Source organism: Nomascus leucogenys, chromosome 9 (genome assembly GCF_006542625.1).
Source record: "Nomascus leucogenys isolate Asia chromosome 9, Asia_NLE_v1, whole genome shotgun sequence".
Lineage (NCBI taxonomy): Eukaryota > Metazoa > Chordata > Mammalia > Primates > Hylobatidae > Nomascus > Nomascus leucogenys.
Genome location: NC_044389.1, coordinates 32,744,693 through 32,770,806, shown reverse-complemented (window position 1 = coordinate 32,770,806; position 26,114 = coordinate 32,744,693). Strand labels below are relative to the sequence as shown.

The window sequence follows — 26,114 nt, the reverse complement described above, 5'->3', positions numbered from 1 at the left end:
AAAATGTATTTTTCAAAAATTTAACAACTTTTTTGAAATACAATTCACCATACAATTCACTCCTTTAGGTTGTATATGCTATAGCTTTTAACAGTATTCACAGGTTTTTACAATCAATACAATCTAATCCTAAAACATTTTTGTTGCCCCCAAATGAAACCCCATACCCACTGGCCATCACTCCCCATTTCTCCTCACTATGCTCCCCAGCTCTGTGCTACCACTAAACTACTTTCTGTCTCTATAGGTTTGCCTTTTCTAGACATTTCACATAAATGGAATCATACAACATTTAGTCTTTCGTTAACTGGCTTCTTTCACTTAACAGAATGTTTTCAAGATTCGTCTAAGTCATAACAAATACTCATTCCTTCTTATCACTGAATAATATTCCATTATATGGATATACCACACTTTATTCATCCATTTATCAGTTTATGAACATTTGAGTTGTTTTTCGCTTTTTGCCTACTATGAATAGTGCTGCTGTAAACATTCATGTATACGTTTTTGTGTGGATTTATGTTTTTATTTTCTTTGTGTGTCTATCTAGGGGTAGAATTGATGAGTCATATGGTAAGTCTGTTTAACACTTTGAGAAACTACCAGAATGTTTTCCAAAGCACAGTTTCACATTTCCACCAGGAATGTATAAGTGTTTCAATTTCTCCACAACCTCACCAAAACTTGTCATTGTCTGTCTTTTTTATTATAACCATCCTAGTGAGTGCGATGTGAAACCTCATTGTAGTTTTCATTTGCATTTCCTTAATGGCTAATGATGTTGAACTTCTTTATGTATGCATACTGGTTGTTTGTGCATCTTCTTTAGACAAATGTCTGTTCAAATCCCTTGCCCATTTCTAAGTTGGATTATTTTTAGTTTTTCATTTTTAAGTTGTAAATGCTTTTTATATATTCTAGATACAAGTTTCTTATCAGATATGTGATTTGCAAATATTTTCTCCCATTCTGTAGGTTGTTTTTACACTTTCTTAGCATTATTTGCAGCATAAACTTTCAAGCCTTGATATAGTCAATTTTCTTATTTTTCCTTTTGTAAGTTGTGCATTTGGTCTTACATCTAAAAAACCATTGCTTAACCGAAAACCACAAAAATTTACTCCTATGTTTTCTTCTGAAGGTTTTATAGTTTTAGCTCCTACATTTAAGTGTATTATTCATTTTGAGTTAATTTTTGTGTATGGTGTGAGGAGGGGTATCGATTTCATTCTTTTGCATGTGTATATCCAGTTATCCCACCTCCATTTGAGGAAAAGACTATTCTTTCCCCCATAGAATTGTCTTCCATACTCCTGGCAAAGAGTCAACTTGTGATCAACATAAAGGTTTATATCTGAACTCTCAGTTTTATTTCATTAATCTACATGTCTGTTCCTATGCCAGTACCACACTGTTTAACTATTGTAGCTTTGTAATAAGTCTTGACATCAGGAAGTGAGAGTCCTCCAATTTGTTCTGTTTTTTTCTTTTTCCAGATTGTTTTGGCTAAGTTGGGGCTGTTGTATTTCCATATTTTAGGATCAGCTTAATTTCTGCTAAATAAGTAAATAGGTAAATAAACAAATGTCAACTGGATTTGATAAAGATTGCATTGGCTCTGGAGTTCAACTTAGAGTGTATTGTCATCTTAACAGTACTAAGTCTTCCAATCCATGAACATAGGATGTCTTTCCATTTAACATAGTAAAATTGAGACTTATAGATTCTTAAGACTAAAATCAGCATTGCAGGTAAGTCTTGCTTTGGATAACAGCTTAATTTGCTAACAGTTGAATAAAAACCCATTTTTTATATCAAATCACTTTTTCATAGCTAATAATAATAAATTTTCATAGAAATTCTTGGCCACCCTCCACCCATACATACAATTTAAAATGATGCAAGGCCACATGCCAAAAGTATTTCAGTTAAATTGAAAAAGTAGAACAATTTTAAAAATTCAAAGTGAAGGCAAATAATCTTGGAAAGGGAATGACTTTCTAAGCATAACACAAAGGCAAAAAGCTGAAAGAAAAATACTGATGTATTGTACTACTTAATGATCTAAAGTTTCTATTCTTCAAAGTTCCTCATAAACAAAACTAAAAGTACAATTTAAAAACAGGACTACATAGAAGATACTTGACAAAGTGAATAATTTCAATATATAAAGAGCTCTTTAAAAATGACAAAAAATGAACACTTCAAATTTTTTGTAATGGAGAAAGAACATGAGTTGTCACACAAATCATTATCTACTAATAGAGGGTGTAAATATTTGGCTTCAGAAGTAGTCAAAAAAACCCAAAATGAAGCAGGAGAGTTAATTTCTTACCTACGAAACTGATAGAGCTATTTTTTGTTTGTTTGCTTTTTAAATAAAGAGACTGCCTCTTGTTAAGTGTGAGGGAAAACAGACATTCTCATATAGAGAAAACAAAATTGTAAGTTGACGCAGCCCTTCTAGAATACAATATGCTAATATATTTCAAAATCATAAAAATATGAAAACTTTTAAACCGGTTATTGAAGTTCTAGATATTTAACTCTGAGGAATTAATCAGAGATGGGTGCAAAGGCTGACCTCAAATTAATTTTACTGTTGTTAATTGCAGTAAATAAAAATGCTAACTGTCCAGTAAGAGGGGTGCAGTTAGATAAATCATGGTGCATGTTGCAGACAAATATTTAATAATATGAGAAAATATCCAGAATGGAAGTCAATGCAGATACAAAAGCTTCATTATGCTATGACTCAAGTTATGACTAATAGTATGCAGATACATGAATCTATATTGTTGTGAACATAATAATACAATGTATATACATATTAAAAATACCAGAAGTTGGGAGGCTGAGGCAGGAGAATTGCTTGAACCCGGGAGGTGGAAGTTGCAGTGAGCCGAGTTTGCGCCACTGCACTCCAGCCTGGGTGATGGAGCGAAACTCCGTCTCAAAAAAAAAAAAAAAAAAAAAAAATCAGAAGTTTAACACTGATTACTGTGTGTCAAGATTACAAAGTGCTATTTATTTTATTCTTTCTTCTTTTCTAAAATTAACTTTCCCACAGTGAACTAAAATTAAACATACACACCCAAGTATTTCACATATTTCAAGTAATAATTATGTATACATTTTTACAGCAATATTTAGAAAGAAGAAAATAACTACATATATATTTTTTAAGGAATAAATTATATGTGTGACATAGGTCTTTGGAGTATTAGTCATATTAAAAATGGAAGCAAACTAGAAATCAGCAAAAGGAAAATGTGTAAACAATCTTGGATACTTTAATAGAGTCTTAAATATTCATTTAAATAATTACTATAAATCAATATGATGCTATATTTGTAATATAAGTAATTTTATCTAAGTAAAAATGCAGCATCAGAATGAACTAATACACTAGGGTGTCAATTATGTGAAACTCTCATATGCATGTAAATGAGTTCAAGATAAAATACAAAAAATTAAAATAGCTTGTTAGAGTAAAAACAGTGTGAGTATTTACGATACTTTCATTGTATTATTTATCAAATAATATGAATTATAACATAATTGGGTTTCTCACAGGACACTACTATTAAACTTATAATACATCTGATTACTCATTTTTAAATTGGTTTATGTCTTAAAGTTCACCATTTTTTGCTTCTGATCTTTTTCAACCCACATCATTTACCCAAAATTTTCTTAAAAAGTAACACCCTACAAGTGCTATTTTGCTGTTCTGTTCTTTATGGGAAGTGAAAAAAAGCTCCCTCATCTCTATGTGTTCAGGGCCCAGCACACAGCCAGTACTTACTGCATATCAGTGAGATTAATTCAAGTATAAAAACTGGTAAAACATAAGCCTCAATTTCCACTCAGACATGGGTAACTGGCAGATGCCTGTAAGGCAAATTTCTCCTTTCAATTTTTATTTGTTTGCTTGTTTGTTTGTTTGTTGAGACAGGGTCCCACTCTGTTGCCCAGGCCAGAGTTCAATGGCATAATCATGGCTCACTGTAATCTCAGGCTCACACCACCACAGCTATTTTTTTTAGGTGGGGTTTCACTACGTTGCCCCCTTTTTAGAATGTATTTGCTACCCCTTCTCTTTGCTTCCACTTTAATGTCTTGTCTTTTTATTTTTTCATCACACTTCTCCATCCCCTTTTTCTCCCTCCTCTACGCCTCCCTAACCTTTTTTCTCCTCTTTCTGTCCTACTTCACCTCTTCTCTTTTCCTCATATACTCAAACTCCTCTGCATTCCCGCATTTATATTCCCCCCTCCCTCCTTTTCCTCAACTTTCTCTCCCCAGTCCCATCTTCTTGTTCTTCCTATTCTTGTGACTGTTGTCTCTGCCTTCTCTTCCCTTTTTTCATTAGATGCATCATAAAAACACCAAGTTGGAAGCCACTGCTAACTGTTCTTCTTGTTTCCCTTCTCCTCGTCTTATTTTTAGTAATAGAACCCCCTACATTTTAGCTGCGCCCCTGGTTACCCAAGTAGAAATTTCATTCCCCAACCTCCCTTGCAGCTGGGTAAAGACATGTAGCTGAATTCCACCCAAAGGAATGTAGGCAGAAGTGATGGAAGTAACTATTTGACCTCTCTTCCTCTTTCTCCCTGTTATTTTCTTCCCACACTCATTCTCTCAATAATCATTTCTCATTGCAAGGCCTTTAATACTATCATTAGATGACTCATGAATTTCTCCCCAGCCAATCTCCCTGAACTCCTGATCTGCACATCTAACCCTATATGACATCTCCACTTAAATGTCTATTAGAAATATCACTTTTGGCATGTCCCAAATGAAACTCTTGGTCTTCCCTCTAAACCTGCTCCTCTAGAAGCCTTTCCACCTCCATTTAATAGCAGCCCTACTCCTCCAGTCACTCAAGCCAAAATGCTGACAATTGTCCTGGACTCTTCTCTCTCACACCATATCTCACTCTGTCAGCAAATCCTGTTGGCTCTACCTACAAAATACATCCCCAGTCTGCCTGCCCACTTGAAGTCAACCTCACTGCCATCACCGAGCGTCGGCTACTAAAGTCTTTGCACAAACTATTTAATAGTCTCCTAACTGATCTTCCTGTTTTTACTCTTGCCCTCTGCTTTCTGTTCACAGAGGACGCAGAGTGATTCTTTTAAATGTTAAGCTACATCATGCCACTCCTCTGCCCACAGTCCACTGAGGGCTTCCCATCTCAGTAAAAACCCAAACCCTTCCATGTGCTTTGGGGCCCTCCCTCCCTGGTTCCCTGACCCCTCTGTCTTCTCTTCTTCTTGCTGGTCTTTGCTCACTCTGCATGGCAATCATGCTTTTGTGCTCCTCAAACAGCTCAGGTATGAACAGGCCCCAGGGCCTCTGAACTGACTATCTGTTCCCTCTGTTTGCTTTCCCTCAATACCTCCACAGCTTGCTCTTTTGCTCCCTTGCGGTTTCCCTTGGTAGGCTCCCTCTTGATGCGGTCCACCTGACCCCCGTCTTTAAATTTAATCTACTTTCCCTAACTACTCTTACCTTGCTTAACTCTCTTCCTGCTTACTAGTACCCTCCAGTATACTCTGTCCTTATAGATGTTGGTTTTCTTCCCCACCCCACCCTGCTCCCACCTCATGAGGACAGGGATTTTGGTCTTATTTGTTCACTGACTCATGGAGCATCACTTCCTACTTCCTGGTCTGCTGAACAGCTGAGGCTTTAACAGGAAAGACACATAATCTTCTACCTTGTCTGAGTCACAGTCATTTGGTCCCTGTTAAAAGAGCTAAACAAAATCTTCACTGATTATTGTTTCACAAAATGTATTTTTTAAAAGACTTGATTCTCAAGAAGAGAGAATTTTCAGTGAGCAGAAAGAATGAAATTCTCTGTGTTTATGTTTCTCATTGCTTTGGGTTCACTCCTGCTGTGGACATCAAATCACTTCAAGATTCGTGGGTTAAGTTTTTATAGGCCAATATTAGTGGCTAACATAGTAATGTTATGTTATTATTTTTGAATAAATATTATTAATCAATAATATTAAATATAAATATTATCAACATAAAATCCTGTTGATGGTGTTCTAGAGCCTCAAAAAATCTAATTCCTTTGCTTTTTCCCCACCCACTTCTCTCCTCTTGTTAGTACCATCTTTGGGTCTTGTTGGGAACTGGCCCCAAAACTGGCCATAAACAAAATCTCTGCAGCACTGTGACACGTTCATGGTGGCCATGATGCCCACACTGGAAGGTTGTGGGTTTACCGGAATGAGGACAAGGAACACCTGGCCCACCCAGGGCAGAAAACTGCTTAAAGGTGTTCTTAAACCACAAACAATACCATGAGCAATCTGTGCCTTAAGGACATGCTCCTGCTGCAGATAACTAGCCAGAGCCCATCCCTTTATTTCAGCCCATCCCTTTATTTCCCATAAGGAATACTTTTAGTTAATCCATAATCTATAGAAACAATGCTCATCACTGGCTTGCTGTTTATAAATACATGGGTAGATCTCTGTTCAGGGCTCTCAGCTCTGCAGGCTGTGAGACCCCTGATTTCCCACTCCACACCTCTATATTTCTGTGTGTGTCTTTAATTCCTCTAGTGCCACTGGGTTAGGGTCTCCGCGACTGAGCTCGTCTCAGCAGGGTCTTTTGTTTGTTTGTTTGTTTTTGAGACAGTCTGGCTCTGTTGCCCAGGCTGCAGTGCAGTGGCCTGATCTCTGAGCACTGCAACCTCTGCCTCCCAGGCTCAAGCTATCCTCTCATCTCAGCCTCCCAAGTAGCTGGGACCACAGGCACATGCCACCAGGTCTGGCTAATTTTTTTTTTTTTTTTTTTTTTTTTTTTGCATTTTTAGTGGAGACAAGGTTTCACTTTGTTGCCCAGGCTGGTCTTGAACTCCTGACCTCAAGTGGTCTGCCTGCCTCAGCCTCCCAAAATGCAGGGACTACAGATGTAAGCCACCACGCCTGGCCCCATCTTTTGGTCTTAGTCTAAGCAAATAGGCCATAAAGCAATGAAAAGTTTACACAAATGAAAAACACCGTGGAGGTGATGAAAAAACATTCCTTTAAAAAAAATATATGGCTGGGTGCCGTGGCTCATGCCTGTAATCTCAGCACTTTGGGAGGCCGAGACCGGTGGATCACGAGCTCAGGAGATCAAGACCATCCTGGCTAACATGGTGAAACCCCATCTCTACTAAAAATACAAAAAAATTAGCCAGGCTTGGTGGCAAGCACCTGTAGCCCCAGCTGCTGGGGAGGCTGAGGCAGGAGAATGGTGTGAACCTGGGAGGTGGAGCTTGCAGTAAGCTGAGATCGCACCACTGCACTCCAGCCTGGACAACAGAGCGAGATTCCATCTCAAAAAAAAAAAAAAAAATTCTGTTCCTGTGATAGGAGAAGACCGGAGGAGCATAAACATTTGCTGCAAGCCTATGGTGATTGTCTTAGTGACTTTTGTCCATTGGAGTCCTGGTGAAGACTCTCATTATGGCTTGCAGACGGACACTTTCTTTCTGTGTGCTCATAAGGCAGTGAGAAAGGACAGCTCTTTCTGTCTTCTTATGAGGTCATTAATCCCAACATGAGGGCCCTATCCTCATGACCTCATCCAACACTAATTACCTCCCAAAGACCCCCATCTTCAAACTAACACATTGGGGGGTTAGGGCTTCAATGTATGAACTTGGGAGGGACACAATTCACTCTATAGCAATAATTAAGAACAGCAACAAGTAAAACTGGGTGCGTAGTATATGCCAGGCACTGTACTAGGCACTTAGGCAAGCCTGAGAGAAAATCTCCACAGAAGGGAAAAAGGAATGCTGAATTTCCCAGGGTCTCCTCCAGAGGAAGGTTGTGCTGTTCTTTGCCCAAATCATCTTGAGAGCCCACTGTGTCCTAAAGCTGATGGAGTAGAGAACGGAAGAGCTGCCCCAAGAGTCAGCTCCAAGACTTACCTCTCTCCTAGGCTGCAGCTCCAGCAAAGACCCACCAAAAATCAAATGTTAAAGGTTCTTCTCAACCAGTGAATTCAAGGAGTATCTTATAACTTAAACACACTACACACTTATAACACACCAGGCACCATGTGAGGAACTGGGATATGACCTCTGCCCTCCCAGGCCTATTGGAGAGACAGGTAAATGCCACCAACTGCTGAGTAAAGCAAACAGGGATAGAGCTTTTACCCCTGAGCAAGAGTACAGAATCAGCCTGCCTAACACAGGACCTGATATGAACCACATGCTCAATGAAATGTTTGTGGTGACAACAACTGAACGAGAAATGTTTGCAGAATGTCAACAGAAACTCTGAGAGAATTCAGGCAGAGGGGAAAATGATCATTTCCTCCCTTCTCTTGCTATATGCTAGGCCCACATTGTTCCAGAATTACTAGAAAGTGAAAAACAGCTCCTTTTCCCATTTTCAGACAGCAGGATGACCTTTCTTAAAACTTACCCAGGAATTACTTAGTGAATATTTTCTATTGTAGATATCACCCACTCCCTAAAGTGGAAATGTCACTTAAAGAAAATCAGACTAAATAAGACAATTTAAAGTTTTATTGAGTAAGCTTCACAAATGGGCATTTTAATTGACATATCCAGGTGCTCATTACAAATCAGACAACCAAAGCTTCATTTTAAAAGTTAAAGCAATCTTGCTGCTCATAAAGTATTTTTTAAGCTTTAAAATCAACATTTAATTTCATTCAGTGATATCTATTTATCTATTGCTAGATACCTCCATTTCAGAAAGAACCTAAGGTACTGTTTTATTCCCATTACAAAGCTCCATCTCAACCACCACAACGATTCATGGAAAGAACATCAGACTTAGCACCAGAAAATTTGTTCAAATCAAGATAGTAACACTTCCTAGCTATACGTCCTAGAGGAAATCAAAATGTTTCTAACCTTAGTTTCCTCATCAGCAAAATAAGGATAACAATGTTGACCTTAAAGGATTGTTTTGAAAATTAAATAAAATAAAATATGCAGATGTCATGTATACATTATAAAGCACTTGAAAAATGTAAGACAGTATTATTATTCCTGTACGAAGATGGTTCATTCATTATTCAATGAATACTTATTGAACATTCCCACTTGGCAGACTTTTTGCTTGGCAGGGAAGATACAAAGTCAAGAAAAGATAGCCATCGCCTGTGAGGAGCCTACATTCCAGTGGAGGAACCAAAACTAAAAGGCAGAGGAAAGCTCTGGGTGCTTGGGAGCCAGAAAGAGCTCCTAGACTGGGTATGGGAAGTGAGGGAGGCCTGGGAGCCTCCTGTGGGGCTGACACAGGAAGGAACTCCATCACTACAGATCCAGCAAGAGTAAACAAATCTGAGTCCCTCCTCTGTGGGATGGTCCACACACTCCACAGTCCTGGGCCCTAAGCTAGTTCAAAAGCATCCCAGCCCCTTAAGGCAGGTTTTCTCAAACTCGGCACCATTGATATTTTTGTCTGGATAATTCTTTGTTGCAGGGGCTGTCCTATGCAAGGTAGGTTTGGCAGCATCCCTGGTCTTTACCCACTAAATGCCATAGCATGCCCCCCACAAAGCTGTGACACCAAAAACTTCTTCAGACACTGCCAAATGCTCTCTTCAGTGCAAAATTGCCCCCCAGTTGAGAACGACTGCCTTAAGGTCACAGAAAACCAATACAGTTGGTTCTGGAAGGAGTGGAATTCATGCACCCAGTGCCCAGACTTATACTAGATGCTCAATAAATACTGAATGAATGAATGAGATTTCTGGAGCCCCTATATATGTTTTGGGCCTCATCTGGAAGAGCCCTGGAAGGATAGTTAAGTTTTAAGGTGCCTAAATGAGAAGTACCAATAACACCACATAAATTTATAAAGTGCTAGGTATAAATTGAATTATCTTGGGCCAGTAGCTCACACTCTCTGAGTCTCAGGTTCCTCGGTTCTTAAAATGGGGATGATAATCCCTGTTTTGCAAGATCATTGGGAAAATTAAGTGAGAGAATTGTAACATATGCAGCATTAGGGGTCAAGGCACTCATTCTTTTGGTGCAATTGACAAAAGGAATCTTAGCAGAATGTCCTCCCAGTTAGTGGGTAAATCTTATGGACTAGTGTAGTCTGGGCATATATTGCTTTTGTTATAGACATATGGAATACACAATGCCAGGGATTGACATATCAGCTATGCAACTCATCCCTCACAAGCAACCTGGTGAGTTAAAAGGCCCAGAACATTGTGACTTGCCAAGGACTCTACAGCTAATAAGTAGTTTCCTGAACTCCAGCAAATCAGTCCATCAGCACCCAGGGCTGGCCAACCCACTGGCCCCACCAGCTCCATCACACTGAGGCTTGTTTGGACTGTGGGTTTGGGGGAAATGCTTTCTATATTCTGTGTTCTGTAGTTTTGTATAGACATAGATCACCAGATCTGGAAACGTCTTCTGAAAATACCGGGAAGGGTCTCCGATTTTTAATTTCATCCTGAAATAAAACACAAATGGTTCAGCATGCTTGCCCCAAATTATTATTCCCCACTTCACAGCATATGACCCTGAAGATCTCTTTGCTCGCTTGATTTCTATTGCAGAATGAATAAGGACTTTGCAATCTGACAGAGCAAGACTCCTCCCCTGACTCTTCAACTAATTGTGCAACCTTTGGCCACAATCTTTCTGAACTTTAATTTGTTCTTTCATAAAATGGAAATAGTGCAATGCCACAATCCTCTACCTACAATTCCAAAATCCAGAAGAGCCCTGAACTGCAAGGCTTTTTTGTGAGTTTGCAGCTAACATTTTTGTCAGCAAAAGCTGATCTAACTAATGTGGGCTATTTTTAGACGTATATAACTCTACATTCACTTTATCTAGCTGTCCAGTCTCCTGTGTTACTTCACAGAAGGGAGTCACTAGCTCCTGTTCAATTTGTTTTACCATTTATCCAACAAAAAAATGACAAGGAAGACGAAATCCTGCTGGACATGTCCCTCATTGATTGTAAAGCCACAGTGATAGCCCTCTTACACACAGAGGGAAGGAATTACTTTTCTTTCATCAAAATAAATTTTCTTTTTCCCGTCGTAGATATGAACTTAGAATTGGATTTCTTAAATTGTTCTCATTTCACATATAATTTGTAGGAATGAAAACAATACTTACTTTTTATGCTTTTCTTCATCAATGTGTTCTCCCAAATTCCGGATGAACTTTAGCAGATCACCCACAGTGTTCTGATAGAAATTGCCATTTTTTTTATAAAACTTATTCATTTCTTTCATAACACATTCATTAATCTAAAAAAACAAAAAATAACACAAAAATGTGGCAGCAACACAAAATAAATCCTGATGGAATATTCATACCAAAAGGCAAAATATAAATTTGAATATATTCATATATTCTATAATTACCAACTAATAAAGCAAAATAATTTTAAAATGGAAGTAAATGCTGTATACCAAAATGCTAACTACAATTGTGTCTGGGCTGGGCGCGGTGGCTCACATCTGTAGTCCCAGCACTTTGAGAGGCCAAAATGGGCAGATCACCTGTGGTCAGGAGTTTGAGACCAGCCTGGCCAACATAGTGAAATCTCGTTTCTACTAAAAATTTCTACTAAAAAATTAGCCGGGCTTGGTGGCGCTGCCTGTAATCCCAGCTACTTGGGAGACTGAAGCAGGAGAGTCGCTTGAACCTGGGAGGTGGAGGATGCAGTGAGCTGAGATCGCACCACTGCACTCTGGTCTCAGTAACAGAGCAAGACTCCATCTCAAAAAAATAATTTTTTTTCTTTTTTCGAGACAGAGTCTCACTCTGTCGCCAGGGCTGGAGTGCAGTGGTGCGATCTTGGCTCACTGCAACCTCGCCTCCCGGGTTCAAGCAATTCTCCTGCCTCAGCCTCCCAAGTAGCTGGGATTATAGGCACCCGCCACTATGCCCAGCTAATTTTTTTTTTTTGTATTTTTAGTAGAGACAGGGTTTCACCATGTTGGCCAGGCTGGTCTCAAACTCCTGACCTCGTGATTCGCCCGCCTTGGCCTCCAAACTGCTGGGATTACAGGTGTGAGCCACCATGCCTGGCAAAACAATTAAAAAATTTTAAAAATTAAAACTATATATATAATTGTGTCTGGATGTGAGATTATAAGTATGTTTAAATGTGTGTCTGTATTTTCCAAGTAAATTGTTTTCATAAGAAATTAAATATGTTAAAATATGGTTAAAAAATCTTTGACTACTATACTAGGAAACTTGTTCATTATGCTATACAATATTTTTATCCTGTGGCCACCCTTTCAAATTCTTACTTGATTACATTTCTTTCTTTAAAAGGGCTGCTCAGACTGAAACTGGGCCTGGCAACCACGGCCAAAGTGAACGGTTTTGTTTGTTTGTTTGTTTGTTTTTGTTTTTTTAGGTATATTTCCAAAAGGAATAACTAATATCACCCTGCCAAAAGCAATCTACAGGTTCAACACAATCCCTATCAAAATACCAACATCATTTTTCACAGAATTAGAAAAAACAATCCTAAAATTCACATGAAACCAAAAAAGAGCCCAAATAGCCACAGGCATCTTAAGGAAAAAGAACACTTGGAGGTATCACATTATGATATACCTCCAATTATTCTGCAAGGCTAAGATAACCAAAACAGCACAGTACTGGTATAAAAATAGACACATAGATCAATGGAACAGAATAGAGAACCCACAAATAAAGCCACATATCTACAACCAACTGATCTTTGACAAAGTCGGCAAAAACATACACTGGGAAAAGGACACCCTATTCAGTAAGTGGTGCTGGGAAAATTAGATTGCCCTATGTAGAAGATTAAAACTAGACCTCTCTCTCTCACTGTATACAAAAGTCAAATCAAGATGGATTAAGGACTTAAATGTAAGTTCTGAAACTACAAAAATACTAAAAGAAAACCTAGGAAAAACCCTTCTGGACATTGGTCTAGGCAAAGAATTCATGACTAAGACCCCAAAAGCATAAGCAACAAAAATAAAGAGACAGATGGGCTTTAATTAAACTAAAAACTTCTGCACAGCAAAAGGAATAAACAGAGTGAACAAACAACCTGCAGCATGGGAAAAAAATTTTTGCAAACTATACATCCAATGGAGGACTGATACCCAGAATTTACAAGGAACTCAAACAACTTAACAATAAAAAATAATAACCCCATTAAAAAGTGGGCAAATGACATGAATAGACATTTCTCAAAAGAAGACATACAAATGGCCAAAAACCATATGAAAAAATGCTCAACATCACTAATCATCAGAGAGACGCAAATTAAAACCAATGAGATATCATCTTATACTAGGGGCTACTATTAAAAAGTCAAAAAGTAACAGATGTTGATGAGGATGCAGAGAAGAGAGAATGTACTGAGTATCTGCCAAAAGAATCTTTTTTTTTTTTTTTTTTTTTTTGAGAAAGAGTCTCACTCTATCGCCCAGGCTGGAGTGCAGTGGCACCATCTCAGCTCACTGCAACCTCTGCTTCACAGGCTGAAGCAATTCTCATGCCTCAGCCGCCCAAGTAGCTGGGATTACAAACATGTGCCACAATGCTTGGCTAAGTTTTGTATTTTTAGTAGAGGCAGGGTTTCACCATGTTGGCCAGGCTGGTCTCAAACTCCTGACCTCAAATGATCCACCCATCTTGGCCTCCCAAAGTGCTGGGATTACAGGTGTGAGCCACTGCACTCAGCCCAAGAAATCTTATATCAAAAAGATACCTGCACTGATATGTTTACTACAGCACTATTCACAATAGCAAAGATATGGAATCCACCTAAGTGTCCATCAACAGATGATTGGATAAAGAAAATGTGTCTGGGCCATTTCGGCCATAAAAAAGAAGAATGAAATCATGTCTTTTGTGACCACATGGATGGAACCGGAGGCCATTATCTTAAGTGAAATGACTCACAAACAGAAAGTCAAATATCACATGTTCTCTCTTATAAGTGGGAGCTCAATAATGTGTACACATGAATGTACAGAGTGGAATAATAGAATTGGAGACTTGGAAAGGTGGGAGGGTTGGAGGGAGAGGGATGAGAAATTACTTAATGGGTACAATGTACGTTATTCAGGTAATGGTTACACTGAAAGCCCAACTTTACCACTACACAATATATCCATGTAACGAAACTATACTAGTACCCTCTAAAACTTACATTTTAAACAAGGTTACTTGTTTCTCCTTGCCTGCAGGTGTCCCAGGGCAACTCCTTTCCTATCATAGTAATGTCATCCTCTTTCTCTGTGCTTGTCACCCTCATAGATACACAGCCATAGATGGCTCTCATATTTAGAAAGAGTTTGGGCTACGAGATCAAGATGCAACAGTCAAGAATCCAGTGGGTCACTTAGGAAGAGTAACTGATGAAAGAGCAATGCTAGTGAGGATGCTGCTGAGACTGGCCAGGCGCACTCTGTGCAGAACACCCGTGAGAAATGCCAAGCATGTATGTGTGGCAGGATGGGGCAAGTCAAGAACCAACACAGTCATACAAGCTGGAAAACTTGGGCTCCAGACCTATGCTGACAAAATTAATTGTGTGACCATGAAAATGGGCAAGTCAACAGGAAAACAAAGTGTAAAATGGGAATTAAAAGGTAAAACTTGAAGTCTATCAAAATTCAACATAAGCCCATGGAATACAGGGAAAAGAACCAATAAATTGGAAATAAAAGAACAACTTCCTCTTTCTAGCTCTGCCAATCTCTGGCTGTCCAGGCATGAGTAATTTGAGTGTGGTCTCTGAGCCTCAATTTCCTCAATGAGTAAGTGAGTTGGTAGACTTGATGCCATCATAGCTTTGTGTAGTGGTGTGGCTTAAGCACATGGCCTCTGCAGCCATCCTTCCCAGTTTCAAATCCTGGTGCACCACTTACTGGTTCTGTGTAGTTGAAAAAATTATTTGTCTGTGCCTCAGCTTGCTCATCTGCAAAATATAGATGATTGTCTCAGAAGTTGTGCTAAGGATTAAATGTGGTAACTCATGTAAAGTCCCAAGAACTATGGCTGCCACATAATCAAGCACTACATAATCATTAGCTATCACTATCATAGCTGCTTTCAAATTTCTTTGTTTCTACAAGTTAAAGTTTTAGCCAAAGTTTGATAGACATTCGTTTAGTAAAGAGTCACGGCACATCTACTCCATGCCAGGGATACAATAACTGACAAGACAATGGGTAGTCTCTGCCTTCATGGAACTTACAGTCTAGCAAGGAAAATGGACCGTAAGCCAGTAATTATGAGTGTGATGTGCAGTCTAGAGACCAGTGAGGGAAGGAAAGCAAAACAAGAATCAAGAGAAGCAGAGTCCCAGGTCAGACCTAGGATAGGAAGCTGTTGGTTTCCAAGACCTGAAGATTATGAGTTCTCCCACAGTGCTTTGCACATGTCCCTGGGATGCCCAGCACACATCCCACAGCATCATTTCCATGGGCTTCTCAGCCCCACAGGGACACACTGTATTCTGCTTTGTATGTTCAGGGCCTTGCATGGGCCTAGCACATAATTGATATTATATAGATGTTTGTTAATTAATAATGAAAGTTCTGACAGTACTGACTAGATTGAGACAATGACTAATTTTGTAGAGTTCCACTATACTTAATGCAAGTTATGTGGAACTTTTCTTAAAGAGAGCAATTTGAAAGATCATCTTTTCTTCATAGTCTATTTCCTCAGGCAGAATGTAGGTCTGTGTGTGGATCCTGAGAACTGGGCTGTTTACAGGCAGTGGAGGCAGCCAGGCTGTAATTGGACTGAAACACCTCATGGTGAAGCACTTCCCTTGGATTAAGCTCTATTTAGTCAGCTGCTGTTGCCATAATGGCAATAGGATTATCAGCTAAGTGTGAGGGAAAGGCTCATGGGCTGGGATAAGGCCATCCATGGGAAGCCTGAATAACAGTCTATCAGAGGGGCATGGGTCTGAACGGGAGAGAGGGAGGGCCAGCTTTTGAAAGTAGAAGTAGACACCCTGGCGGGGAGCATAGGGGGATAGGGATGGGGAGGGCAGGAGGCAAAATCACCTCTTTCAGCCTCTAGTTTGCCACTGGTATAAAATAAGATAGAAAAACTAACATAAAACATTACACAAATTCTTATTCCTGGAATAACCCCTGCACTATAGGAATTGTTCATACCTTAGTTGTCCACTTGTCAAAACTTTTGGAATGTTCAGAAGGCCCGGGTTGCAGTAGTTTGAGGATCTCACTTTCAGGTTTTCGTGTTTTGATGTCAGATTCATTTCCCACATTCCGAAGTGTCCTATAGCGGCTGAAGATGACTAAATGATCTAAATGATCGTGATCATCCCATCCCACCCTTTCCCTTTCCAGAAAAAGAAAACTGTTAGATTTTGGTGTTTTTTGTGCTTTCTTGGTTTTGCTTTTTTTTTTTTTTTTTGAGATGGAGTCTTTCTCTGTCCCCCAAGCTGGAGTGCAGTAGCGCAATCTTGGCTCACTGCAACCTCCACCTCCCGGGTTCAAGCCAATTCTCCTGCCTCAGCTTCCCAAGTAGCTGGCATTACAGGCACCTGCCACCACGCTCAGCTAACTTTTGTATTTTTAGTAGAGACGGGGTTTCACCATGCTGACCAGGCTGGTCTGGAACTCCTGACCTCGTGATCCGCCTGCCTCCGCCTCCCAAAGTGCTGGGATTACAGGCGTGAGCCACCACGCCTGGCTAGATTTTGGTTTTTAATAAAAGTAATACAACCATGTCTTCAAAAATTCTGCATGATGGGAAAGGCAAGCATCTCTTCCCCTCCCCCCCATCCTTATTCTTCAGAAATGAAAAGCAGACTCCAGAGAGGTTAAGTCATCTCTCCAAGGACACACAGCCAGTAAATCCCAAGCTGAGAAAAAAGCCTGGGTCTCCTGATTTGCAGCCCAGACTTCTGTCTGCACCACCTCACCCTCTCCATCCTGGAGGCCCGTGGCATCTGCTCAAAGTTTTACTTACCTCTCCCAAGTCCAAAAGAAGGGATGACCCAGCAGGTCACTCAGACAGTCCCTCACATGTTCCCCAGGATGGAAAAGACGATGAATGAGGTCCTTAGTTTCCTCATCTGGAGAAAGTTGAACCACCTCTACATTGCTTTGAGCCTTCAGCTCCTCAAATGAGATGCTTCCCTTCTTTACCACATAGAGGACCAGCCGTCCAAGGTCCTGCACAAAAGCCATAAATCAAGCCAAAGATGCTTACTAATTATTTGGGTAACCCTGGAAGGAGTGATGCAGGCTATTAGCAAACAAGATGATGGGAGGAATCTCAAGGAATTTGCAGGCTTTTTAGGGAGGGAAAACACAGATTTGTGCATAGAGACCTCTTCAAGGCAGTATATCACCCATACCACTTAGTTTTATGAAGGGCAAAAGAAACATATGAGTCACAGTTGTCAGGGTAGACTGCTTTAGGATGAGAGTTTAGACTGTTAGGAAGAGTTAGACTGAAGGAAGAGATTTGAGCTGGGCCTCAAATGTAGATAAACTGAGGAAAGGGAGAATGCTTTAAACACAGGGAGAACTGGCAGCCTGGCTGGGAACTGGGACTTTGGGTCTGAGGCTGTATCATGCAGCAAATAAAAAAGTCAGTCCAGGCCAGGAGAGGCAAAGTGATGACCCCAGGGATTAGACCAGGAGGAAAGCCCAAGAAGAAGGTCGCCTAAGGAACTCTTTGCACTAGCCACCAGTCAAGGAAGGAGCTGAAATCTGATGCCACCAAACCAGGAAGCCAGACATATGGATGGAGAGTCTTGCCCATTGGGTTGAAAGTGCAGCACCCTGTAAAACTCTCCAGGAAAGACCTACCCTGACAGGGTCAGAATCAGCCTAGGGGCTTTGGTCTACAGTGGCCAATCTCCATGTCCTCTCAGGAGCAACAGCTATTTCAGAGTCTTCATCTTTTTGGCCAAGCTTAGGTTCTTTCAAGCTGGGAATTGACCTGACTCCTCCCAGGAGTTTTCAGAGAACCTTAGTATCCGGCCTTCTGCAGAGCGTAGCCCACGAGTTTGAGTTCGTGGTGAAAGAAACCTCACTTACTTTGTTCTTAGGTAGAAAAATAACTCCTCAATGAATATTGGAGATATTTGAAATTCTCTCCTGGAGAGAAGATGTGGCACGCTCAGTTTATTTACTTATTAAGGTAGTGGAGGAAGAGAGATTCAAAGAGATACAGTAAGGGGCCACAGCGACAGCCAACTCCACACCGACCCAAGCTGTTGCACCTTCCCGTTGTCATCTTGAAAGCTCTGCTGTGGGAGAAGCCCAATGAAATGCTGCAGCCTGCAGGGGGGTCAGGACAGTCAGCAAGATGGGGAAAGCCTTGAACGTTCTTTTTTTCCTGATTAAAATAGAATGCCCTCCAATTGCCCATAGGAAATAAGGTAATGAACTGTGACAGTTAATATTGAATGTCAACTTGATTGAGTTGAACGATGCAAAGTATTGTGCCTGGGTGTGTCTGTGAGGGTGTTACCAAAGGAGAGCAACATTTGAATCAGTGGACTGGGAGAGGCAGACCCACCTTCAGTCTCGGTGGGCACCATCTAATCAGCTGCCAGCATGGCTAAAATAAAGTAGGCAGAAAATGAAAGAGCAGACGACTTGCTAAGACTTCTGGCCTTCATCTTTCTTCCGTGCTGGATGCTTCCTGCCCTCAAACATCAGTATCAAAGTTCTTCAGCTTATGGAGTTTTGGACTTACACCAGTGGTTTGCCAGGGGCTCTCAGGCCTTTGGCCACAGACTGCAGGCTGCACTGTCGGCTTCCCTACTTTTGAGGTTTTGGTACTCAGACTGACCCACCACTGGCTTCCTTGTTCCTCAACATGCAGATGGCCTATTATGGGACTTTATGTTGTGACCGTGTGAGTCAATTCTCCTTAATAAACTCCCTTTCATATGTACATATGTCCTACTAGTTCTGTCCTTCTAGAGAACCCTGACTACTACATGAAAGAATAAGGAAGCAGAAAGAAGAAAGGTAAACTGGATTGTAGAATTTACCTCTAGATCTCTCTTGACTTCCTGTGGATCTCCAGCCCACTTGATGCTCTTATCAAAATCTGCCAGGTGAGCAGCTTTCTTAGAATCTAAGGAAAAGTTTGCAGAGGCCTATTGAAAATACTCATTCTCCATAAAATGAGAGTCAATTGATTTATATAAATATGTAACATGCTATAAAAATCATCATCTCTGTGGAAGGCAATAATAAACCTTATATCTGTATTGCCATTCACCCCTCAAAACACTGCCATGTGCACTGTTTCATTTGATCTATTAGGTATCTGCCAAGAGCAGCACTTACATTTTATTTTTTCCAGGCCGGGGGGTAGGAAGGGTTGAGGACAAATTTAACCAGCTCCTCGTTCATGCAATTCCAGGAGCCGAAAGCACAGATTTGTAAAGGAGCTGTTCCCTTACACTGAGCTTAAATCTCAGTGTGTGTCTATGGATCAGGTATGTAGTCTGCTTAGACCTTTAGGCAAGAACAGCCTTTCCTGAGTACCTATGATGTACCAAATGACTTACTACTTCATCATTGCACTTAGACCTCATAACAAACTAATGCAGGAGGCATTATCAGCCTCAACTGAGGAACTGAGGCTCACAGTATCAAGTGACTTGTCTGAAGTTATAAAGCTACAAACTGGTGAGACTAGGCTTCAAGCCACCCTAATCATCACTGAAGCCCTGGCTTGCTCCCCTGCACCATATTGCTTCCTGGGACTTTACGGTCAGCTCTGCTTTTCTTTTAACATTTAAAAGAAAATGCTATTTTCCTTCCCTTTATTTGGCTTGGACCAGTGGATTCTGACTTGTTCTGCCTTGGAGTCTGCGTCTTCACTACCTCACATCTTGTCCTGACATCCTCAACTTTGACCTCAATTTTCTCAGTAAGTTTCATGGTTACCGCCACCTTGTCTGAAGGAACTCATCTCTAGGATTCTCAAATTTCTGGAGCTACTTTGATCCATGACATGCCTTCATCTGTTTATTTTGCCAATGGCAATCTAAGGCTAGCCTGGTATTCTGTTGGCATCTACCAAGCTTCATGTAGACTAACAGAACCCAGATATAATTGGTAGCAGGAGACACTGCACTGTAATTATGAATTTGTTGTAACAATGATCCTCAAAGTGAATCATCCACATTTACTCTAGGCCTTTCCTCTGCAATGAAAAACTTTTCCTTTCGTAAACAAAGATCCCACAATTTCTAAGAGAGAATTGGGGATTGGGGACTCACCTATTAAGATGTTTTGTGGTTGCAGATCCTGGTGGGTGTATCCACAGGATAAGTGCAGTTCTTGAACAGCCTTAAATATAGATGACAGGACATTTCGGGCAAACTCATCTTCCTCATTTTCCACATCTTCCCCTCTGTGCACATCCAAACACGCTTCCAGAGTCTGCTCACAGAGGGTGACACACACAAACAAGTGGCCCCTGTGGCTCTCACTCCCATAGAATGTCACCAAGTGACTGTTCTGTCGGCTGCTTTGCAGACAAGAGACTTCCTGCTGTGCACGTGGGCTGCCCTCACAGAACGTCTTCACAGCTACTTCTTGCTTCTCATAGAACCCCAGGTAGATGCCTCCTTCCGAAGTATCAGCAATTTTGTATTTTTCATCAATAAAGAACTTGAGTTTGCCAATCATAGGGCGGTATATTCTGTGGAGATCCTTCAGGGCTGCCCCCCAGTGTGAGCTCTGAGGCTTCCAGTCTTCGACAGGAGGGTGAAAATGTTCTTTGGCTCCATGAGAGAGAAGAAACGTCACAAGGGAACTGTCATAATTCCGCCTCGCTATCATTACAAGATCCCCACAATCTGTACTGGCTCCATGGTTGCACAGCAACTGGGCGATTTCCTTCAGTTTGAGTTCAACAGCAAGCAGCAGTGCTGTTTTGCCGTCACTGTCTGTGTCATTAATCTCTATGTGCTCTTGCTCCAGAAGCCTCTGCACCAAACCCAAGTGCTTCTTCTCCACTGCCAGGATCAGGGGAGTCTTCCCTCTTTCTCCCTTCACATTGACATCAGCCCCATGGTCCAGCAGCAGATGTGTAATAGCCTCCACATCCCTATTGTGAGAGCTCAGGAGAGCATGGATCAAGGCATTTCTGCCCATATTGTCACAGGCGTTGACATCTGCCCCCATCTCATCAAGGAGAATCTTCAAGACCTCTACGTGTCCTTGTTCAGCAGCGTCCATGAGAGCTGTGGCCCCTCCTTTCCTCAGCCGTTCTTGATCCTCCTTTGTCTTTCGCCTCAAATTCACATTTGCTCCTCTCTCATAAAGGAATTTTAGGGCTTTGACCTCACCATAGACAGCGGCTTCCATGAAGGCTGTGAAGCCATAAAAATCACACTCATTGACATCTGCTCCTTTAGAAAGGAAAAGTTCCAGCAGCTTCACGTTCCCCACAATCGCTGCGAGGATAAAGGGCGTGGCCCCATTCTTCTTCCTCAGAACAGGGTCAGCACCATGACGAAGCAGAATTTCCACAATGTCCTCCCTGCTCATTTGTACTGCGTTATGCAGAGGTGTCCAGCCCCCTTCCTTTTCCTGGAAATTAACATTGGCTCCTCCTTCCAGCAATTGCTGGACCAGGCCAACATCTGCTTTTTGAACAGCTTTAATCAGCAAGTGATTGTCTTCCACTGCAGCCCTTCTACTGCTGGAGGACGTGGGTCCCTCCTGGGGGTTGTTATGAACCCTGGTCTCCATCACGGTAAATGCCACCTGCTACTTACTTTTTGCCTTTTCCTTGAGAAAATGCAAACTTATCTCCTTGCACTTAATCAAAGAAGCTTTGAGGGTAAATTGGGATTCTCTGGCAACAGAGCTGCAGTATGAGGAAAGAACAATATTCTCAGTCTTCTGACATTCCACCTGGCAACGAAGAGAGGTGCTTTGTAATTTTACAATAGGGAGAAAACACTTGAATCAGAGAAATTAATTATATTAGCATTTTTTCTAAATATATATTTATTTATTATAAAACTTTTAAATTACAGAATATTATAAATATATGTAAATTCAAAATAAGAAAATTATTTCTCTAGTCCCAATGCCCAGAAACAGCCAATGTTAATATTTTAGTGTACTTCTATATATTTTTAAGACATTTGGAATTATACTCTGTAAGTAACTTTGTATCCTACTTCCTTTCATTTAATACCATACTGTAAGTCATTTCCTATGTTATTGCAAAGTCTTGTAAAACATTTTTCATGACTATGTAATATGAAATCATACAGTTGTTTCATTTCTCTATTACTGAGTGATTTTCAAAAATAAGTTTTAAAGGGTTTTTTAAAATTAAAAATTTAAAAATTCTAAATGATGTTGCAGCAAATTCAGCTTATTTTAGTTTATTTTCTTTTGATAGATCTTATGATAGATTTCATATGATACAGTTCAAAGAATTTAATGACTATTCAAAAGATATGATTGTATTTAGGATTTTTAACCTATATTAACAAATTGCTTTCAATGTCATATAAATATATTCTTACCAGAGATAGGTGGCTTCCTAAAAAAAAAAAAAGACCCTGAAAATGTGCACATCAATTATTTATCAATAAAAGAAGAAGAACCCTCATTCAATAAGAAAAATATATTTCTTGGCTTTTTTCCCCTTTGCATTTCTTATGTCACCAGGAAGGTTGATCACTGTGTTTGCTGACTCTGTGCATGCCCTCTTTGTACAACCCTGTGCCCCTATTTAAAGTACAGACAATATCTGACTTATGTTGGTTCAACTTATGATTTTTTGACTTTGCAATGATGGAAAAGCAGCAAACATTCAGTAGAAACCACACTTCAAGTACACATACAACCATTCTGTTTTTTATTTCAGCCTAGCATTCAATAAATACATGAGATATTTAACACTTTATTATAAAATAAGCTTTGAACTAGATGATTTTGCCCAATTGTAGCCTAACGTAAGTGTTCTGAGCACATTTAAGGTAAGCTAGGATAAGCTGTGACGTTCAGTAGATTAGGTGTATTAAATGTGCTTTTGACTTACAATATTTTCAATTTAGGATGGGTTTATCTGTATGTAACCGCATCATAAGTCAAGGAGTATCTGCAGTAGTGAAAAGAGCTTGTACTCTGACCTTAGGGAGATCTAAGTTTGAGCTTGTGGCTGTGTAATTTTTTACTATTACTTCCTGTAACCTTGGATTGTTGAATCTCAATTTTCTATTTCCTGAAATGGAGACAAAAATAAACAGTCATGTGTGTAAAGTACGTTAAAGTATGGTGTGTTGCAAATATTAGCCACTCAATGAATGTTAGAGCTAATTATATCCCTTTATGAAAAAATAAATTGTTTAGTGAATTCTATTCTCTCTGCACATCTGCATATAGCTACTACACAAACAGGCAACTGGCAGCTATCAATTTCGTCCAATTGTCAATCAGATCTGAGAATTACAGATCCAGTTCAATCATCAGACAGCCCGAAACTGTTACCTGAATATTGAAATAATTGCATCTGCTATAGAATTCACGAAGCAACCCTTTTTCAGCAATCTCACCACCCTGACAGTTTCAAAGCCTCAGAAGTTAATTGATTAGCCTCTTAGAAGTTTAATTAATTGTGCACCACAAACACGATCACCAGGCAATGAAATCTTTGAACCAAAGTGTTTGTGTAGACCGTCCCCATTACAATCAGATGTGAGGTGGGCTGGTATAAACAAAGGAGCCGAGAAGGAGAGGAAATATCAAGGAAGCCCTGAGTGATGCATCAGAGTGGAGAGGAGACGAGCCTGCGGAAGCACTGCAACAGACAACCCTGCTTTCAGTTTCACTTTCACTGTGCGACCAGAGATGCCTGAGAAACTGAGGACGTGGATAAATGACGTGTGGACTGTGACAGAACCATGGAAGGGCACTGGAGGAAGATCCCTCCAGGCAGCCAAGGGCTGGGAGCTCTCCTCCCACTTCCCAAGTCCTCCAGCCCCTGGCCTCTCCAGTCTCCAAAGCCCAGGAATTCTTCAGGAATCGACTTCCAGAGGTTTTCTAGCTTTCCTCCTTCTGCCTGCCTTACCTGCTCAACTCAGACGTCTCAGTTATTCCTTTGGCAGCCGCTAAGCCTGGAAGACTGTTTGCAGCCTGAGCAGTTTCCTCCTGCTGCGTCACTGAGCCAGCAGGGCGGAGCCAAGAAAGGAGTGAGGGATGTGGGAGGGAAAGAAGCCACAGGCTCACTCTGGCACCAGGAGCCAAGCTTCTGCTTGCGCACCTTCTGGAGGAAAGCAATGGCCACTTCCTGTCTGCCGATGAGAAATATGATGCCCCGGGTCATGTCACTCACCTCTCAGTCTTGCAGCATTTCAGGTGGCAGCAGCCAACTGCATCCATCACTCTTGCATCCTTTCTTTGTCATTGCAAATTCTGGTCTTCTTGGAAGAAAGGAATGGAAAGTAAACACATATTGAGCACCTATTGTGTGCCAGACACAATGCTTTACATGCAGCATGGTCCCAGTTAACCCCTGACAATCTTGTTGATTGTGAAACTCAGGCTCACAGAAGCTAAGTAAGCCCAAAGCCCAAGCCCTGTCACCTGTCTCAGCTCACTCAACTCACAGTTCTGAAGCAGTGTGGCCTCCTCAGAAGGGTACTGGACTGGCAGTCTGCAGACCTGATCCTACAGCCAGCTCTGTGGCTGCTTAGCTGAGTGACCTCGGGCATGTGATTTAACTGTGTAGGGCCTCAGTTCTCTCCTACAACTTGGTTTTGAAGGTTCCTTTCTGCTCTACAAATTCTGCTCTTGACTATCTTCCTAGCAATGAGCTGTGTACTGTGTACTTAGTGTTGCAGTGGAAAGTATTTCCATCCCCAAAGAATACCCAGTCTTGCTGGGGAGACAAAGCCCTGAGACTTGTGAACAGCAAGTAGTGCATGGTCACTTGACGACCACCTGTGTCACGCCATCCAGACCCAGGGCCTCTACCACCCCTTATACACCAGGGATTTCCAGGCCTCACTATCTAACCCCAGCCTCTCTGCTGAGCTTTAGACCTACAAATCTTGAGTATGTGTCAAATGGAAATACTCATCTTTTCCTAAATCTGCCCCTCCTCCCATTTATCCCATCTCCACAAACGGCACCATCACCTGGAGGCCACCCCTCATCCTCATCCCAACACCAAGTCTCCTGCTTTCATCTGCAAAGGGATGACCAGTCGAGTCCTCGTCATCATTTATAGCAAAAAACTGATGACTTGCTTCCTAGCCCTTCATCCATTGTTCCACCCTGCACCATTGACCCACCATCATTTTCAGGACAAAGTTCAAAAATCCTTAACCCATTATTCATTTAATTAATACTTGTTGGACAGGCGCGGTGGCTCACACCTGTAATCCCAGCACTTTGGGAGGCCGAGGCAGGCAGATCACCTGAGTTCAGGAGTTCAAGACCAGCCTGGCCAACATAGTGAAACCGCATCTCTACTAAAAATACAAAAAGTAGCCAGGTGTGGTGTCATGCACCAGCTACTCGGGAGGCTGAGGCAGGAGAATTGCTTGAACCCGGGAGGTGGAGGTTGAAGTGAGCCAAGATAGTACCACTACACTCCAGCCTGGATGACAGAGCAAGACTCTGTCTCAAAAAAAAAAAAAAAAATTGAGCACTGACTACGTTACCAGTGACTATTCTGTATGTCTGGCATAGAGTGATTTACCACGCCAGTTCCTCATGGAGTTCTTCTTGGAGATTGCATCTTAACAGGCAGAAATATATCATAAACAGTTGAAAAACCCAACATATCATGATTTCAGGTTATAATACAGTCCCTGCCTGTCCCTACTCCTCATGGGCATCATCAGCACTAGTCTCCAGTTCCTCATCACATTATGTCATATGCTTCTACCTCTATATCTTGGCCTATGCTGCCTTGCTACCAGAACTAATGATAGTAGTAAGAGTGATGAAAATGTGGATAATTCTGTTAATAATGATAAACATTTACATAGCTCTTTAATATGGTCCAGGAACTGTTCTGAACACTTTATATATGTATTAAATTATTTAATCTTATCCTTATGACGTAGATAC

At 40.9% G+C, this 26,114-nt stretch overlaps 1 protein-coding gene across 1 annotated transcript; it reads right to left on the bottom strand.

The window, feature by feature from the left end:
- Nucleotides 1-8,541: 8,541 nt before the first annotated feature.
- RNASEL (ribonuclease L) lies at nucleotides 8,542-24,195 on the bottom strand. Its single transcript, XM_003264433.2, has 7 exons — nucleotides 24,106-24,195; nucleotides 20,288-21,932; nucleotides 19,046-19,131; nucleotides 17,002-17,207; nucleotides 16,182-16,314; nucleotides 11,155-11,288; nucleotides 8,542-10,477 (listed from the first exon to the last, which is right to left on the bottom strand). The coding sequence occupies exons 2-7, from the start codon at nucleotides 21,765-21,767 to the stop codon at nucleotides 10,291-10,293; spliced, it is 2,226 nt and encodes a 741-aa protein (XP_003264481.1). The 5' UTR covers nucleotides 21,768-21,932; nucleotides 24,106-24,195; the 3' UTR covers nucleotides 8,542-10,290.
- Between the last annotated feature and the right edge of the window lie 1,919 nt (nucleotides 24,196-26,114).

Coding starts and splice junctions, on each gene's coding strand:
- RNASEL (XM_003264433.2), bottom strand. CDS start 21,767: ATGGAGACCAGGGTTCATAACAACCCCCAGGAGGGACCCACGTCCTCC. Junction 17,208..19,045: donor AAGTCAAGAGAGATCTAGAG/GTAAATTCTACA, acceptor GCTTTTGTGCAG/GACCTTGGACGGCTGGTCCT. Junction 10,478..11,154: donor GATGAAGAAAAGCATAAAAA/GTAAGTATTGTT, acceptor GTTTTATTTCAG/GATGAAATTAAAAATCGGAG.